Source organism: Strix uralensis, chromosome 27 (genome assembly GCF_047716275.1).
Source record: "Strix uralensis isolate ZFMK-TIS-50842 chromosome 27, bStrUra1, whole genome shotgun sequence".
NCBI lineage: Eukaryota > Metazoa > Chordata > Aves > Strigiformes > Strigidae > Strix > Strix uralensis.
The window spans coordinates 5,635,998-5,651,128 of record NC_133998.1 but is presented as its reverse complement, the minus strand read 5'-3'; the positions used below and the strand labels follow the sequence as shown (position 1 = coordinate 5,651,128).

The 15,131-nt window shown below is 66.3% G+C and overlaps 1 protein-coding gene across 1 annotated transcript; it reads left to right on the top strand.

The window, feature by feature from the left end:
* The first annotated feature begins 3,732 nt into the window (after nucleotides 1-3,732).
* MEF2B (myocyte enhancer factor 2B) lies at nucleotides 3,733-14,882 on the top strand. The gene is made up of 9 exons (XM_074851811.1): nucleotides 3,733-3,855; nucleotides 10,727-10,806; nucleotides 11,012-11,215; nucleotides 11,290-11,418; nucleotides 11,500-11,662; nucleotides 13,098-13,243; nucleotides 13,802-13,913; nucleotides 14,007-14,100; nucleotides 14,573-14,882. The coding sequence occupies exons 2-9, from the start codon at nucleotides 10,753-10,755 to the stop codon at nucleotides 14,880-14,882; spliced, it is 1,212 nt and encodes a 403-aa protein (XP_074707912.1). The 5' UTR covers nucleotides 3,733-3,855; nucleotides 10,727-10,752.
* The last annotated feature ends 249 nt before the right edge of the window (nucleotides 14,883-15,131 follow it).

Here is a 15,131-nt window from a genome sequence, read left to right as displayed (position 1 = left end):
GGGACAGCGCAAGGCGGCTCCGCCCGGCATCCACCCCCCGACGGGGCCCCGGGAGCCGCCTCGGCTTTTGAGGGGGGGCGTGAGAGGAGGGAGCGGGAGCGGGAGCGGGGCGGGGGCTCCGAGGAGCCCGTCTGGGCTCGGGTGGGTGGACAGAGACGGACAGACGGACGCTGCAGCCGCTCCGAGCGGTGGATCCCGCCGCTCCCCTCTCCCCCCCCCCCCTCCCCCGTTCCCAGGGTCAACCCCGGTTTTCCCGCTCCTGGGAAAATCCTGGGATCAACCCCCCCCCGGCCTCGGCCTGGAGCGAGCGGGGATGAGGGGGGTGAGAGGGGGACAGACACCACGGGGGCCTAATCCTGCTTCCCCCCGGGGTGAGAGGCCTTTGGCCTCCCCCCGCGGCCGGAGCACCCTTATCGGGGCAGGAACAAGCACCCAAAATGTTCCCAGTCCCACAAGGCTGAGAAAGGACCCGCGAGGCGCTGCCCTGCCGTCAGCCGCCGGCCCTTGGGGCCGACACAAGTTTCCCGTGTCTTATAAATATCCTGGGAAGCAGAAGCGTCTTTTCCCCGGGGATCTGCCCCGCCAGCGGGTCCCCCCTGGGAATTGGGGAGGATTCGAGGAGGTTTCATTCAGGAAAATTCAATCTACGGATCACCTGTCACTTTGGGAGAGACCCTGCGCCTTGGGAGCAGCGGGGAAACTGAGGCAGAGTTTCCCCACTCAAACCCACCCCCCCCACCACCTCCCGGTGCAGCAATTTCCCCCCATGTGTGTGACAAGGGGACGTCGGGATCGGGCCTTTCCGTGCACGTCCCGGGCCCCCGGCCAGCGCGGGGAGCGGGTGCGACGCTGACTCCTCCAGCCTGGTGTCATCAGCGCCTGGGCCCGTGCCCAGCCCCGGCGGTGGGATCCGGGCAGGGTGACCTTTCCGTCTGGCGGAGGAGCGCTGCCCGCCGCGGCGCTGCCGGCCTTCCCGTCCCGCGTGGGTGGTTCCCGTTGGCACCCCCCGCTCCGGCCGGAGCCGCGCGGGACACGGGCTATTTTGAAAGCTGGTGTGTTGGCCTTGGCAGGCAGCGCGGGTTTGGCTCCCGGCTTATTTCCAGCTCCGCTCTCGTGTTTTTGGCTCGGGGGGGGGGGGGGACGTCAGGCCCCATGCCCCGTGTCACTGGCACTAGGCCCAAAGTCCCCAAACTGTGGTGACGGTGTCTCTGTCCCTTCCCCATGGCCGGGAGGGTGATGGGGCTCAGCCATGTCCTGCGGGCTGTGTCACTTGGGGTGCAGAGCGCTGGGAGCCCCCAGCACCCAGCAGCTTGGGCTCCCCAAAACCCCAGGATTTTGGGGCAGGAAGGGCCTCAAGAGGGAGCTCAAAGCTTTCAAGCCACCGACCTGGAGCTTGCAGGGAGCAGCCAGGCAGAGCCTGGCCTGGGCACCCCCTGATCCGGGGGGTCCGGGCAGCCCCTGCGCCCAAAGAGGGGGTTCAGCTGGGCCCACTGGTAGTGTACTGGCTGAGCCCCTGGGTGGCGCGAGGTGAAGATGGGGGGACAGGGCAGGGAGGTCCCACCCAGGCGGGTGAAGGGCCACCCTGTGTGTCCCCAAACCCCGGCCCAGGGCAGGACGGGGCGTCTGGACATGTCGTCTCAGACTTTACGGCTGCCAGGACGCTGCTCCCGCACTTCTGCTCTCCCTCCTACCTCCTCTTCAGGATCAATTAAGATTATGAGCAGGGCTAATTAACAGTCTGCTAATTGCACTCTGAAGCCCTCTATAAACCAGGAGCTTTAAAAGCAGCCCTAAGGAAGATGTCATGCCCTTTCTGCCCGCGCAGCCTGCACCAAAAGCCTCCTCCAGAGAGTCTCCATCTCTCCAGCCCCTCTCCCCAAAGCCCCCCCCCAGGGTTGGGACGGGACCCCCCGGCATGGCTGGGGTGGAAGGCCGTGTCCCCGCTGTGGGGCTGGCATGGGAGCTGATTTCCAGCGAGTCTGTGATAACCCCCATCCCACCTGCTGCCCCGGGCGGCTCCGCTCACGTAACACGTAACGGGAGCTTGGGAATTGCATCAGTTCCCCCCTCGCTGCTGTAAACACGGGTGTTCCCTGCGGGAACCCTGCGCCAAGCAGCTCCCGGGCAGCCCTTCACCTCCCCGCCACGGCCGGAGGGCGCAGGACCCCCGGCACAGCCACCCGCCCCACGGCACACAGCACCCACCCGGGGGATGCCCAGCAGATTGTGGGCTCGAGGGGGGGCTGGAGCAGAGTGTGGTGGTCACGGTCATCCCTGCAGCATCACCGCGGCTTTGCCCACCACCGAGGCAGAGGTCACCCAAGGACAGGGTGTGAATTGGGCTGCGCCTTCTCCGGGGCTGATTTTGGGGCCGGATTTGGAGCCGGACACGGAGCCAGGGCACATCAGCATCCCCTGAGCTTGGGTTCTGCTCCCCCCCGGGGGGGAAAAGCACCTTCCCAGTGTGGCTGCTCTGCACCCTCCAGCCAAACGCTGACACGCAGCTATTCCCCGGCGTCAGACCCGGCCGTCCGTGGGTCTGTCACCGTGTGACGGAGCAGCGCTCGCCTCCCTTCGCTCTGCAAAGTCCCCCCTGGGCTCATCATCCCAGGATCCACAACCACCCACGTCCTCCGGTCCCCACTCGAGACGCCCCGGCACAGAGCAGGTTTCCACCACCTTCCCCGAGCTGCGAGTGGGGACGGTGCCAAGAAATCACAGCGCTGGATTGTCCCAGGTGTCACCGAGGCCCGTCCCCACGCTCCGTGCCGGGTGGGGGGACACAGAGGCGTTGGGGTTTGCAGCGAGCGGGCGTTGGGGTTGCTTTTACTGAAGCAGGTTGCCGGCAGCACACGAGCTGCCTGCGGAGGTTTCGCTCGGCGTCCCCAGCGCTTCCTCGCAGCCTCCCTCGAGTTATGTCACCGCGGTTCAGCGGCCCCCGCGAAAGGCTCCAGGGCCCCTCGCTGCAGCGTGGGGGGGACGGGGACAGGCCAGGGGCAGGAGGATGGAGCAGCTCCCCCCCCCCCTGCCCCAGGACAGGTCACTTCATTGATAAAATTAAAAGATAAAACCGAGAGGGAGTGTGTTGGATGTTTCCTTTCAGAGCTGCAAAGCAGTGGCGGGGTTTCGAGCTGATGAGGGGTTTTTTTCGCTGTGGTTTTCGCCGTCCTCGGTGACCCTGGGGACCGGGGGACCGGCACCCCCCAGCCCTGTGGCCAAGGGGATCAGCAGTGCTGGGGGGGGGGGGGTCCCCTGAAACCAAGTTGAGGGGGTCAAAGGCAAAGGCCAAACCCAGAGTCTGGCCCTAAACCTGCGCCCAGGGCCCCCCCATTTCAGCCCGAGCCTGAGCCCCCCGGCGAGGGCACCGCATCCCCTAGGACCCCCCAAACTTCACCCCCATCCCAGCCCCCCAAATTCCCACAAACTCACCCACGTCCTCCCCTGCCAGATCCCCTATTCCAGCCCCCCCAGCCCCCCCCAATCCCCCCAACCTCCTCCCCCAGCCCCGCAATCTCCCCACTTGTCCCCGCCCTTCACCTCCACCCCGCCCCTCTTCCCGGCAGAGGCGGGGCTATGCAAACCAGCCCTGCGGCGACCGCCAATGGCGAGCGAGCCCGATAATGAGATGCAAATCTTTCGGCGGGGAGGGCGGGACTATGCAAATGGTGCCGGCGCGGCTCGGGCAGGCGGCGGGCAGCGCGCGGCTCCGGGGACACGTACCGGCACCGGACTGGCACCGGGACCGGGACCGGACGGCGGCGGGGCCGCACCGGGGCCGGGCCGGTTCCGCTGCAGCGCCGGGAACCGGCGGCCGAGCCGGCGGGGAGTTACCGAGGAGGAAGAGCCGGTGTCCAGGTGTGTGTCCGGGGGGTGGGCGCGGGGGTCCCGGGCCGCGGCCACGCTCCGCTGTCACCGGTACCGGGGAGGAGGTGAGGAGGCGGAATGGGGGGGGGAAGCAGTGGCGGCTGCGCACCCCCACACCCTCCCTTCTCCCCCTCTCCCCGAGGCTCCCCTCCGCGTCGGGCGGCCCCATGCATCCAACCGGCCGCCCCGTCGGGGCGCACGGGTTGGGGGAGCGGTGCCGGCCCGGGGAGGTGCCGGTGCGGCGGGACCGGCGCCCCGCGGGCTGCCCTGGGCACGGCGGAGCCCCGTCCCCCGCCCCGCCGTCTAGGGATGGCGGGCTATAAAAAGCCTGTGGTTTGCGCCGCGCTCGGGGCGGTTATTTTTACTCGTGTCTGTGCAGGGAGGAACGCCCGGGTTTAACCCAAAAGTGCAGCCTGGATGGCAGCCGCCCTGCCCCGGCCCCCGCCGGCCGCCTCCCCGCCACCCCCGGGCCCGCCGAGGCATTCGGCTGCTGGGACTGAGCCCACGGCGGGGAGGGGAAACTGAGGCACGGCACGGCGGGGCTGTTGGCTCGACGTGGAGTAAGTTGTAACGGTGCTGGTGACGCAGCACCGGGACAACCCGGTGCAGGGCCAGGGCCTGATGCCACCGAAGCTTCGCTGAGGTGTCACAGTGGCCTGGCAGCTCGGAGCAGGCGCTTCCTTGCCGCTCCCGGGTGGGGACGTGACCCGGCCGTGACTCTGGCCAGCATGTGGCATCTCCAGCGTGTCCCAGTGCACGTGGGTCTCCCTCCATCCCATGTCCCCGCAGGCAGAGCGAGGTGGATCCTCTGCCGGATCCTCCTGCCCGCTGCAGCTGATCGCCAGCGAGTCCCCGTCCCTGGGGTTTTACTCTTTTAATGAGAAAAAGTTTCCCGGAGCTGCTGGCTCTGGGGTTTCGCTGGGGATGAATTAACAGTGGGAGAGCTGGAAAGCAGGGAACTGCGCCGGGGAGGTGACGGGCCGTGCCCCTTCGCTCCACACACGTCCCTTGGGGCATCGGGTACCGGTTGGGAAGGGAGCGTGGGCAACGCGGCCGGGGAGCCGGATCCTGGCGCTTTTCCACGTCGCTGGCTGCCAGCGGGACACGTCACACGTGGGTGACATTGGGGGGGAGACCTGTGCAGCTCGGGGAGGGGGATTTGGGATGTAGATGGAGGCCGCGGGTTTGGTTTAGGATGTCAAATGTTCCCACTCCCCTCCGAGCCTAGGGCGTTGATGATACGCTGGTGCTGAGGGCCGGCCGGCGCAGCAGCGGGAAAGGAAAACGGGTTTGGGAAACTTTAGGTGGTGCAGGGGGACGGGGGTTCCTGCTGACACCCGGGAGAAGCGTCCTGGCAGTGAGGGGGCTGAAGATCTGACAGGCTGCGCTGCCATGGGGCTGCCCAGAAGGATCGGGAGGGGAATTTGTGTATTTAAGACCTTTGGATTTCCCTCCTCTTCCCAAGAATTACAGCAGGATTGGCAGGAACAGGCCAGGTTTGTGAGCCATGCAGCCCTAACGCCACGGGGATGGGCTCAGGCCAGCTGTCAGCAACTTCTGGCTGCCCCCAGCGAACCCTCCAGCAGCAAATGAGCATCATTTCCCCTATTAATGCCCAGCTGCAGCATGGGGTGGCCCAGCCCCGTGGGAACAGCATGTTTCTTCCCTTAGCTGCTGCCAGCAGCATTGGCGACACGGAGCAAAAAAGGTGGTCTGGGTGCTGGAGGGGGTCCGTGTGTCCGTCCCTCTTCCCAAGGGCGAGAGCTGCCTCATTTTTCAGGGACGTTTCAATCCTTCTTCCTTTCACACAGTCATTCTGGAACCGAAAAGCCTCCGCCCATCGCCACGCTTCGCCCCACGGCACCAGCCCGCGCCAGTGCTGGGTGCTGGGTGCTGGTGGGACTTTCGGTCTATGTCACCCCGAGGGGCCTGGAGCCGGGGCTGGATGGTGGCTGCATCCCCCCCGAGCCCAGCCCAAGCTTGGATTTGGCTCTGGAGGGGCACAGGGATGTGCCACGGCCAGGCCCCGTGCTGCGATGGGGGTAGATAGTTGAATTATAATTAATTATAATTGCCCCCAGGGATCTTGCTGGGTGTTGGGGTGCTGCTTATGAAATGGGGGAAGGCTGTTAGCGGAGGCAACCCCCCTTGTCCCCTGACGTGCCCTCGGTGTCCCCACGGCACCTTGTCCCCACCAGGCTCTCCTTTCCCCTGCTTCCCAGCAGGCTCCTCCTGCCCTCCCTGCTCCCCTTTCCGCGCCGCCAGCCCCGCTCTGGTTTATACTGGTTAGTTGTTTAAACAACCTATAAAAAGCAGAAGGGCCTGTCAACCCCCCGCAGAAACCCTGCTCAACTTTGACGTTTCCCTGCGCCGGGCTCGGGATGCTGCTCGCTCTGCAAGGCCCCAGCGCTGCCGTTCCTGGGGGCTGGTGAGAGCTGGGGCCCTGTCCCCAGCTGGGAGCAGGGCAGCACCGGCCAGGGGTGGATGTGGCCCCCGGTGGTCCCAGCACCACGAGTCCCTCCAAGACGGCTGGTCCATAAAGCCCCGTTTCAAGCCCCATTGCCCTCCCGGTCCCTGCGATGCAGCATCTGGGCTGCCCTCTCCTGGGATTTCGCTGCTCCTGGCTCAGATTTTCCCCTCCCGGCCAAGCTTGCTGCTTCTCCCTGTAAAAAAGGGGATGGAAACTCTTTCTCCCACTTTAATCATTGTTTTTCTCCAACTAAACACTTTTTGGAAGCTGCCGAACACCGACAGCAGGGACTTGCTGGCCACCCTCTTCCCACTCCATTTCTACCCAGCCACTCCCAGCTTTCAGATTTGCAACAAAATCCCCGTAATTTGGTGAAAAGGGCTTTATCCCCTGTTTCTGTGTTGATGCTGCTTTGTCCCAAGGGGATGGGAGAGCTGGGAGGATGAATCGCTGGGGAGCTCAGAGACCCTGACCTGGAAGTATTAGGGGAGCGCTCGGACAGAAGCTGCTGCAGGGTCCGGGTGCTCCCCTAACCCCCCCCCCCCACACTTTGACTTGAGGATAAACTTGGTGGATTTAACATTTCTGGGATCATTCAGGGATGGAGAAGGGTGTAAAGGTGTCAAAAGCAGCACCGGGACCCCCCCAGTACCGCACTGAGCATCCCGGGGCTGCGGCACACGGAAAAACACGTCGCTCTCAAGGGGTTCGCTTTGTCTCAGCGCGCTAATTAGGAGCTGGGATGGGGAGTTTACACGCTCCGGCGTGATGCAAATGACCCCTAAAGATGTACAGGATCCGGGGAGTTAATTATAAACCTCGTTGCAGCTCAGGGGTCGGGGTGACACCTCGCTGAAGGTGCTGGCAAAGGGATGGCGGGACGAGGGGCTGTGCCTGGGCGTGGAAGCGAGCCCGGTGCGTGCGAGCGAGCAGAGAGCCCGGGCTAAAGATAAGCGCGCGTGGGAGGGAGCGGAGGCCGGCGGGATGCCAGGCAGCACGGGAGCCTCTGCCCGGCGCGGGCAGGGGAAAGCGTCTCCTCTCTGAAAAGGTTTTGAAGGCTCGAGAGCTTTGCTTGTGCTGGGTTTTGTTGGCTGCCTTCGTAATGACGACACTGAAGGGTGCGTCATCCCTGCAGCCAGGCCCCGTCGTGAGTCCCCACCACGACAACGCTAACGAGGAGCCGTTCGTGCGAGGTGGGACCTGGTTTCTCCAGGGCTGACACCCCAACCCCGCTCCCTCCTGCTCAGGGGTCCCCAGCCACGAGCCCTCGCTGGACACCAGCTCCCAGGCTGCTCCCGCAATGCCATCCCCGGCCACGGGGACAAGGCTGGACGATGCCACCTTGCAGGACAGCGGGACGGAGGTGGCAATGCCGGGCAGAGCCGTCCCATTGTGCCCGTCACCCCCGACTGTGATAATCACCTGCAGCCGTAACGCTGCTGATTGCCTGATCGCCCAGCGCAGCAATTAAAATCCAGAGTGAAAGTCCCTCCTCCCCTCCCAGCCCTTAACACCCGTCCGGGGGGAACCGAGCGCCGGTGTCCCGCCACACTGCGGTGTCCGAGGCCTCCGGTTTGGAGGCTGTAACACCTTGTACCCCGCTTCTGGAGAGCATCCCCCCCTCTGTCCCGCACCCCGACCGAACCCTGCGCCCACCCTGCAAGACCCTGGCACGTGGCGTGGTGCTGGTGGCCTGGCCGGGGCCACGCGTGTGTATCCCCCCGCGTGTCCCCTGTGGTGGCCGAGCGGTCGAGGCGAAGCCCCGGGAGGAGCGGAGCTGTAACGAGCTGCGTGGGGAGGCAGCTGATGAAACCACCCCGTGTGTTGCACGAGGCCTCTGACGGTTTCCCCGGTGGGGGGACGAGCCGCCCTGCGCCCGGCCGGCGGTGAGCGTGCCGGGAGTCCGGCTGCGGTGGGTCCCCAGCTCCCCCGGCCTGACGGCGCTGTGGCTGCTGCTTCCTCTTGCCTCCCACCCCCGCCTGCTATTCTGGGCTGGGGCCCCTGCAGCAACGCCCTGTGGGTGCTGGTAACCCCCTGGGACCCCCGCAGCATTGTCCCATGGGTGCCAATACCCCCCAGCACCCCCACAGCATCATCCCATGGGTGCCAGTACCCCTCAGGACCCCCACAGTGTCGCTCCATGGGTGCTGGTACCACCCTGGGACCACCGCAGCATTGTCCCATGGGTGCTGGTACCCTCCAGGACCCCCAGAGCATTACCCCATGGGTACCAGTACCCCCCAGGACCGCTGCAGCATCTCCCTGTGGGTATCAGTACCCCACTGGGACCCCCGCAGCATCATCCTATGGGTGCCAGTACCCCTCCAGGACCCCCACAGCATCATCCTGTGGGTGCTGGTACTCCCAGGCCCTGCTCCTGGAGCACCCCGCCTGGACAGACGGACAGATGTGGCTCCCCCGGGGCTCAGAGCTGTGCTGGCACCCTGGGGGTGGCCGCTGTCCCCTGAGCCGGGAACACGGCCAGGGCCAGGTGGGGACTTGCAGGACCAGACCCAGTGTAGGGACCATCTCCCTCTGTGCTCCCCACGCAGCTAGAAACTGGGGTGCTGGAGGAGGGCATCGGGGTGCTGTGGCAGCTGAGGAGCTGGGAGGGGGTGGCCCCAGCCAAGGGGGCCCTTGGCAGCGTTTCGTGTCCCCACTACAGATGGGGGGACACATCCTTCTGTCCCCAGCACCCTGGAGCCTTTAACAATTGCGGGAGCTCGCGGCTGGGTGAGCATCCCCTGACCCAAACGGGCCAAACCCAGCTGCGAGCCAGAAGCCCCCCTGGGGAACAGCCCCTGTTTCTGCACCCCAAATTAAAGATTGTGGGGATGGGGGTGGCCAGGCGAGAGCGCCCTGGGAGTGCCCTGGCCCGATGCTGTGCCGCAGGTGTCAGTGCTGGGAGGGCAGGAGCGGTCCTGGCCCCGCGTGGGCAGCAGGAATCGTTGGGAAAACCTTTGCCTTTTCACCAGGGAATCGTTGGCTTTTTCCGGGGGGGGGCTGGGGTGGTCTTGGCACCCCCCCGTACCTTCATGTCGTGCGTGGGCCCCGGGACACAGGGTGGCAGCGGGGCCGTGGGAACGGCAGCGCAATTTCCTTCCATAAATTAAAATTAGTTTTGATCAGCTAAATATAGCAGCTGAGCAAGATGGTAAATGGCAACGTGCTTGAGAGGGGGAAGCGGGACAAGCTGGGGCATTGGGGGGGCAAAGGGCTGGCGGGTCCCCAACCCGCACCCCTGGGGTGCATCCCTGCGATGCGGGGGGGCTGCTGGCCGGATTTGGGGGGCTCCTGGGGTGCTGGCGTCCCTGAGGAGACACAGCACCAAGCTCCCGGCCCTGCCAGCTTCCCAGCTCGGCTCTTGCCCTGTGGCCATGGCTTGGGGACGGTGGGGGACCCATCTGGGCCAGGTCTGCACCTGAACTGGGTGGGGGGAGAAGCTGGGTGCGGGGTCCCATTGGGAGCGCCTCGATGCCACCCATGGCTCTGCACCAGGCTGCGGTGGCAGCAGGGCATCCCAGAGGGGTTTTGGGGTGACTGGTGCTGGGGGACGGCAAGAGGAGCAAGAATTTGGTCCCTGCGGCAGCAGGGGGATGTCACGGGGGGGGTGTCACAGCCCAGTGCCAGGCTGCGGTGGGTGCTGGCACCCTGCACCCGGGGTGGGATGCAGAGTCCCCCAAGCCCTCGCCCTTCCCACCACGGACTCACGTGGCCTGAAGAGGTGGGTGGTTTCGCTTTGCTGTCTCCTCATACAGCCACTTCCTGACCTGCGAATGGCGGAGGTCAAATTTAGTCTGTTCGCTTAGAAAAAAAAAATTTAAAAACTTAAAAAAAAAAAAACAACCTTGAACCTAAAAACAGCCCTTTTGTTTTACGGACCCTCCCCGCAGCCAGCCCGGCCTCCTTTATAACTGCCCTCCCCATCCGACGGACCCGCCGGTGAAGAGCATCAGTGCGAGGGGCAGGGTGGGAGCAGACCCCGTGGCTTCGGGCAGGCGCTCGGGGATGCAAAGGCTGATCCCGTGCTCCCGGCGAGGGCCCCGGCAGCGCGGCGCGGCGGCTTTCCGGCCGGCACACGCAGGTGCTCGGGTCCCCGGAGCCAGGGTGGGGTGGGGGTGACAGAGCCGGGGTGGTGGAACCGGCTGGGCAGAGTTAAGGGGATTTTGCCCCTCCCTACCCCAGCAGAATTTGCCGATTTTATTTTTCATTTTTCACTTTGCCACTGTCTTTGCTGAAAAAAAAAAAAAATGCTGAAACTTCCTCTGAAAATTTGTTTTTTTTCAGCAAAACTTATTTTTGGGCGGCCGGAGGGGTGAGGAGGCGCATGCGGTGCTGGGGCGGATGCTCACTCAGGCTGCCGGGGCTCAGGGGCTTCTTGCTCTCTTCCAGCCCCGCCTCAAGTGTAGGAAGCAAAAATGGGCCGGAAAAAAATACAGATCAGCCGAATATTGGATCAGCGGAACCGACAGGTAGGAGCCGCTCAGGGACGAGGTGGGGACGAGGGGGACGGGGAGCCACGAGGCCACGCAGGGAGGCAAAGTCACGCTGCTCCAACCTTCCCCAGGAATGCCGGATCCTCCGGAGCCGGAGGGGGTTTAGGGAGCCAGGAGGAGGGTTTGGGGCCGTATCCAGGGGTCCTGGGTGCAGCATCCTGTCCCCTTCCCTGCTCTGCAGGTGACTTTCACCAAGCGGAAGTTCGGGCTGATGAAGAAGGCGTACGAGCTGAGCGTCCTGTGCGACTGCGAGATCGCCCTCATCATCTTCAACAGCACCAACCGCCTCTTCCAGTACGCCAGCACCGACATGGACAAGGTGCTGCTCAAGTACACGGAGTACAGCGAACCCCACGAGAGCCGCACCAACTCCGACATCCTCGAGGTAACGGCTGGGGGCGGCTGGGGCCGGGGGCCGGGCCGGGCGGGGGACCCCACTCACCGCCCCGCTCCCCGCAGACGCTGAAGCGCAAGGGGCTGGGGCTGGAGAGCCACGAGCTGGAGCTGGACGAGGGGCCGGATCCCGGGGAGAAGGCGCGAAGGCTGAGCGAGGGCGTGGACCTGTCGGTGGCACGGCCCAGGTTTTATGTGAGTTGCTGCCGTCCCGCGGCGCTGGGGATGAGGGTCCCCGTCCCCTCCCTTGTCCCTCACCGCCACTTCGGCCCGCAGAGCCCGGCACCGCTGCCCGAGGCAGCCTACGGCAGCTCCCCGCCGGCCACCGACACATCCCTGGGCAGTGCCAGCGGCTCCCCGCAGGGCCAGGGCCGCTCGCCCGCCTTCAAGCCGGCGGCACCGAAGCCACCGGGACGCTCGCCGGGACCGCTGCCCCCAGGTAGGCTCAGACCCGTCGCCCAGAGGTGCTGCAGGGAGCCGGCTGCGGGGGAGGAGGTCCCTGCCGTGGGCACCCCGGCCCTGCTGTGGGCACCCTGTCCCTTCTGTGGGCACCTCGTCCCTGCCATGGGCACCTCATCCCCATCGTGGGCACCCTATCCCTGCTGTGGGTACCCCATCCCTGCCGTGGGCACCCCATCCCCACTGTGGGCACCTCATCCCTGCCATGTGCACCCCGTCCCCACCGTGGGCACCTCATCTCTGCCATGTGCACCCCATCCCCACTGTGGGCACCTTGTCCCTGCCATGTGCACCCCGTCCCCACCGTGGGCACCTCATCTCTGCCATGTGCACCCCATCCCCACTGTGGGCACCCCGTCCCTGCTGTGGACACCCCATCCCTGCCACAGGCACCCAGTCCCCACCATGGATACCTCATCCTTGCTACAGGCACCTAGTGCCCACCATGGGCACCCCATCCCTGCCATGGGCACCCTGTCCCCACCGTGGGCACCTCATCCCTGCTGTGGGCACCTCTTCCCTGCCGTGGGCACCCCATCCCCGCCATGGGCACCCCATCCTCACCAGCCCCACGGGGATTTTCCCAGCCAGGCACCGCATGCAAAGCTCCTCTCACAGCATCTCCCGGGGACTTACCGGGAGCGGGGCCGGGGCGGGTGCGTGGGCAGGTAGCGCCGCTGCAGCTGTGGAAACACCGTCCTCTGCCTCCATCCAGCTGCTTCCTGCACCCTGCCACCACCCAGCACCCGGCCAGCCCCAGCACCCTGGGCACCCTGCGCCCACAGCTCGGAGCTGGGCATGAGGGGCTCATCCTGCCCAGGGGGGTGGTGATGGGGACACGGGTGCCCCCAGGGCCACGCAGCTGAAAAGCACCTGGAAAAAATGATGCTCTGGCTTGACCAGTGGAAACCCCCCGGGTGGGTGGGAGGTGGCACGGGGTGGGGGGGAGGTGTCCGGGCGATATTCCCGGTGCAGGATACAGTGTGCAGCATCCCCATCTCCCTGGATGGGGACAACGTGGTGGCCCCAGGACACGCTGGACACCCCCACAGGAGGTCAGAGCCACTCCGTGAGGGGCTGGGGTGAGGGTGCACCCCATGGCAGGGTCTGGCCATGGGGTGGGGGGGGAAATTTGCAGCGTGCTGGCCCAAGGGCTTCGTGCAGTGTTTCCGCTCGCAGCACGCGGCCGCTGCGGGCCGGGGGTGGCCGCCACAGCCCAGATGCGCCGACGGCCTCGCGCAGGAAGTGGCTTTGCTGGAGCGCGGCACCGTGTCGGCACGCACAGCTGCCCGCGGCGACGAGGGCACCGGGGCCACCGGCCGCAGCCACGAGGATCCCCAAAAGCACCACAGCCCCTGGGACCCCGCGTCCCTCAGGGCCACCCCGTGCATCCTCCTGTCCCTCTGTCTGTCCAGGTATCGGCTACCCCCTCTTCCCTGCCAGTGGCCTGAACCGAGCCCTGGCCACCAAGACCCCCCCGCCACTGTACCTGGGGGGGGAGGGCCGGCGCGGCGAAGCCCACGGCAATTTGGGGAGCGGCCGGAGCGGCGGCAGCGCGGTGGTGAGTGCCATGGGGAGTGGGGGGACACCGGCTCTGCCCTACCTGCTGTCTGGGCTGGCGTGTGGGGACAGCTCTCCCAGAGCGCGGGGGCCCAGCCCCAGCGTGGTCCCATCACTGGGAATGATCCCTGCATGTGAGACAAAGCCCCCCCCCTCAATCTGTAGCCCCCCAGGTTGGGCTGGTTCTGAGTCCCTGGGATGCCCCTGCTGCCTGGGCAGAGGATTGGGACCCCCCTGGACATGGGGTCCCCCTGGGGGTCAGTGCCTTGGGGACACCCTCCCCACCAGTGACACCGCTGGAGGGGGCAGCAGGACAGATGGTGATGCCCCACACACACCTCCAGCTCGCTGCAGTGCCCGGTGTCCCCGGGGCCACGCGGACGTCCCCTCCCCAAATTCAGCAAGGAGCCCCTCCGATGCGCTCCCACCTCCTCTTCCTCACCAGGGCTTTGCTGGGGGGCATGGGGAGGGGCTGGAGAGGAGGGATGATGCTGCATCAGGGATCCCCCAGAGGGTTGACACCACACAGCCTGATGGGGGACACCCCCCTTTCCTGCAGCGGCCGCTGTACCCCGCTCTGCAGACCCTGAGCCCTGTGCTCACCCCGGGCAGCTCTGGCGTCCCGAGCCACGGCCTCACCGGCTTCCCCTTCCTCACCCCGGCCCAAGCGGGTAAGTCCTGGCCCCACAGACCCTCCACCCCCCCCCCGGCTTCAGACACCCCCCCACCTCCCGGCTCCTGCTCACTCTTGGCCTCCTGCTCAGCAGAATTTGGGGCTGGTGAGGCCCCGCCACCCCCCAGCTTCCTGCAGCCCGGCCCCCCGGCGTGGCAGCACCCGCGGGACATGGCAGCGCTGGGGTAAGGATGGAGGCTGGGGCGGGGGGGTGGGTAGAGTGGCTTGGGGATGAGCCTGTGGGTGGGGAGCTGCTGCACCCATGGGTGCCACCTCCCAGCCATGGGTGCTGCCAACACCCAAGGTGCAGCCCCCCCTACCTGCTGTGCTGGGGTCTGTCCAGCTTCACCCCAAAACTGGGGCGCACGGGGTCACTCCGGTAACCCCCCCACCTACCGCTGTTGGCAAATCCTATTTCTGACTGTATTTTCCCAGGGGACCTGGTCCCCGTGTCCCCCCCCCCCTTTCCCCCTGGTCACACACCAGGCAGGCAGCCCCAGTGCTCGGCTGGGTCAGAGCTAGTATGTGAGATGAGTTTGGGGGGTCTCAGCCCCTCTAGGGAGGAGGGGGGGTGGATCTCGGCCTCTCCCCACCCCGCATGCCTCGGCAGGTGATGCGGGGAGACCCGGCCTCACACCTCCCCCCCTCTTACCCCAGGGTCAGCAGCCGGATCGTCGCCACTGAAGAGCCACCCCCAGCCCCTGGTGCCTCCCCGCAGCACCCAGCCATCAGCATCAAGTCGGAGCGGGTCTCCCCAGGGTTGGGCTGCCCCTCGGGTACCCCCCAACCGCCCCTGGCCAGCCTGGCCTCCCTGAGCGAAGCCTCCCGAGGCCCCGGAGACCTCCAGCCGCGGGATGACTATGCCAAGGGGTACCCCTACGCTCTGGGGCCCCCCCGGCTGGCGGAGGAGCAGCGGGCCCCCATCCCCACGCGGCGGGCGCAGGCCATGGACGCTTGGCAGAGATAGCGAGGCTGACGGGGTGCAGGGGTGGGGGCCGAGCCTGGAGGGAGAGCTCCCCCCCCCCCGCTTCACCCCCATCCTTGGACCCCCACGAAGTCCCCCCACCGTGCCCTTTGCAATGCTGCCGGGGGGGTCGGTGGTGCCGCAGGGCTTCCCATGGGGTCCTGGACCCCCACCCTGGGGCTGCAGCTCCTGGCAAACCCCCTCCCCACCCTGGTGCCCCCCACACACACCGCCGGCCCCCCACTCCCTACA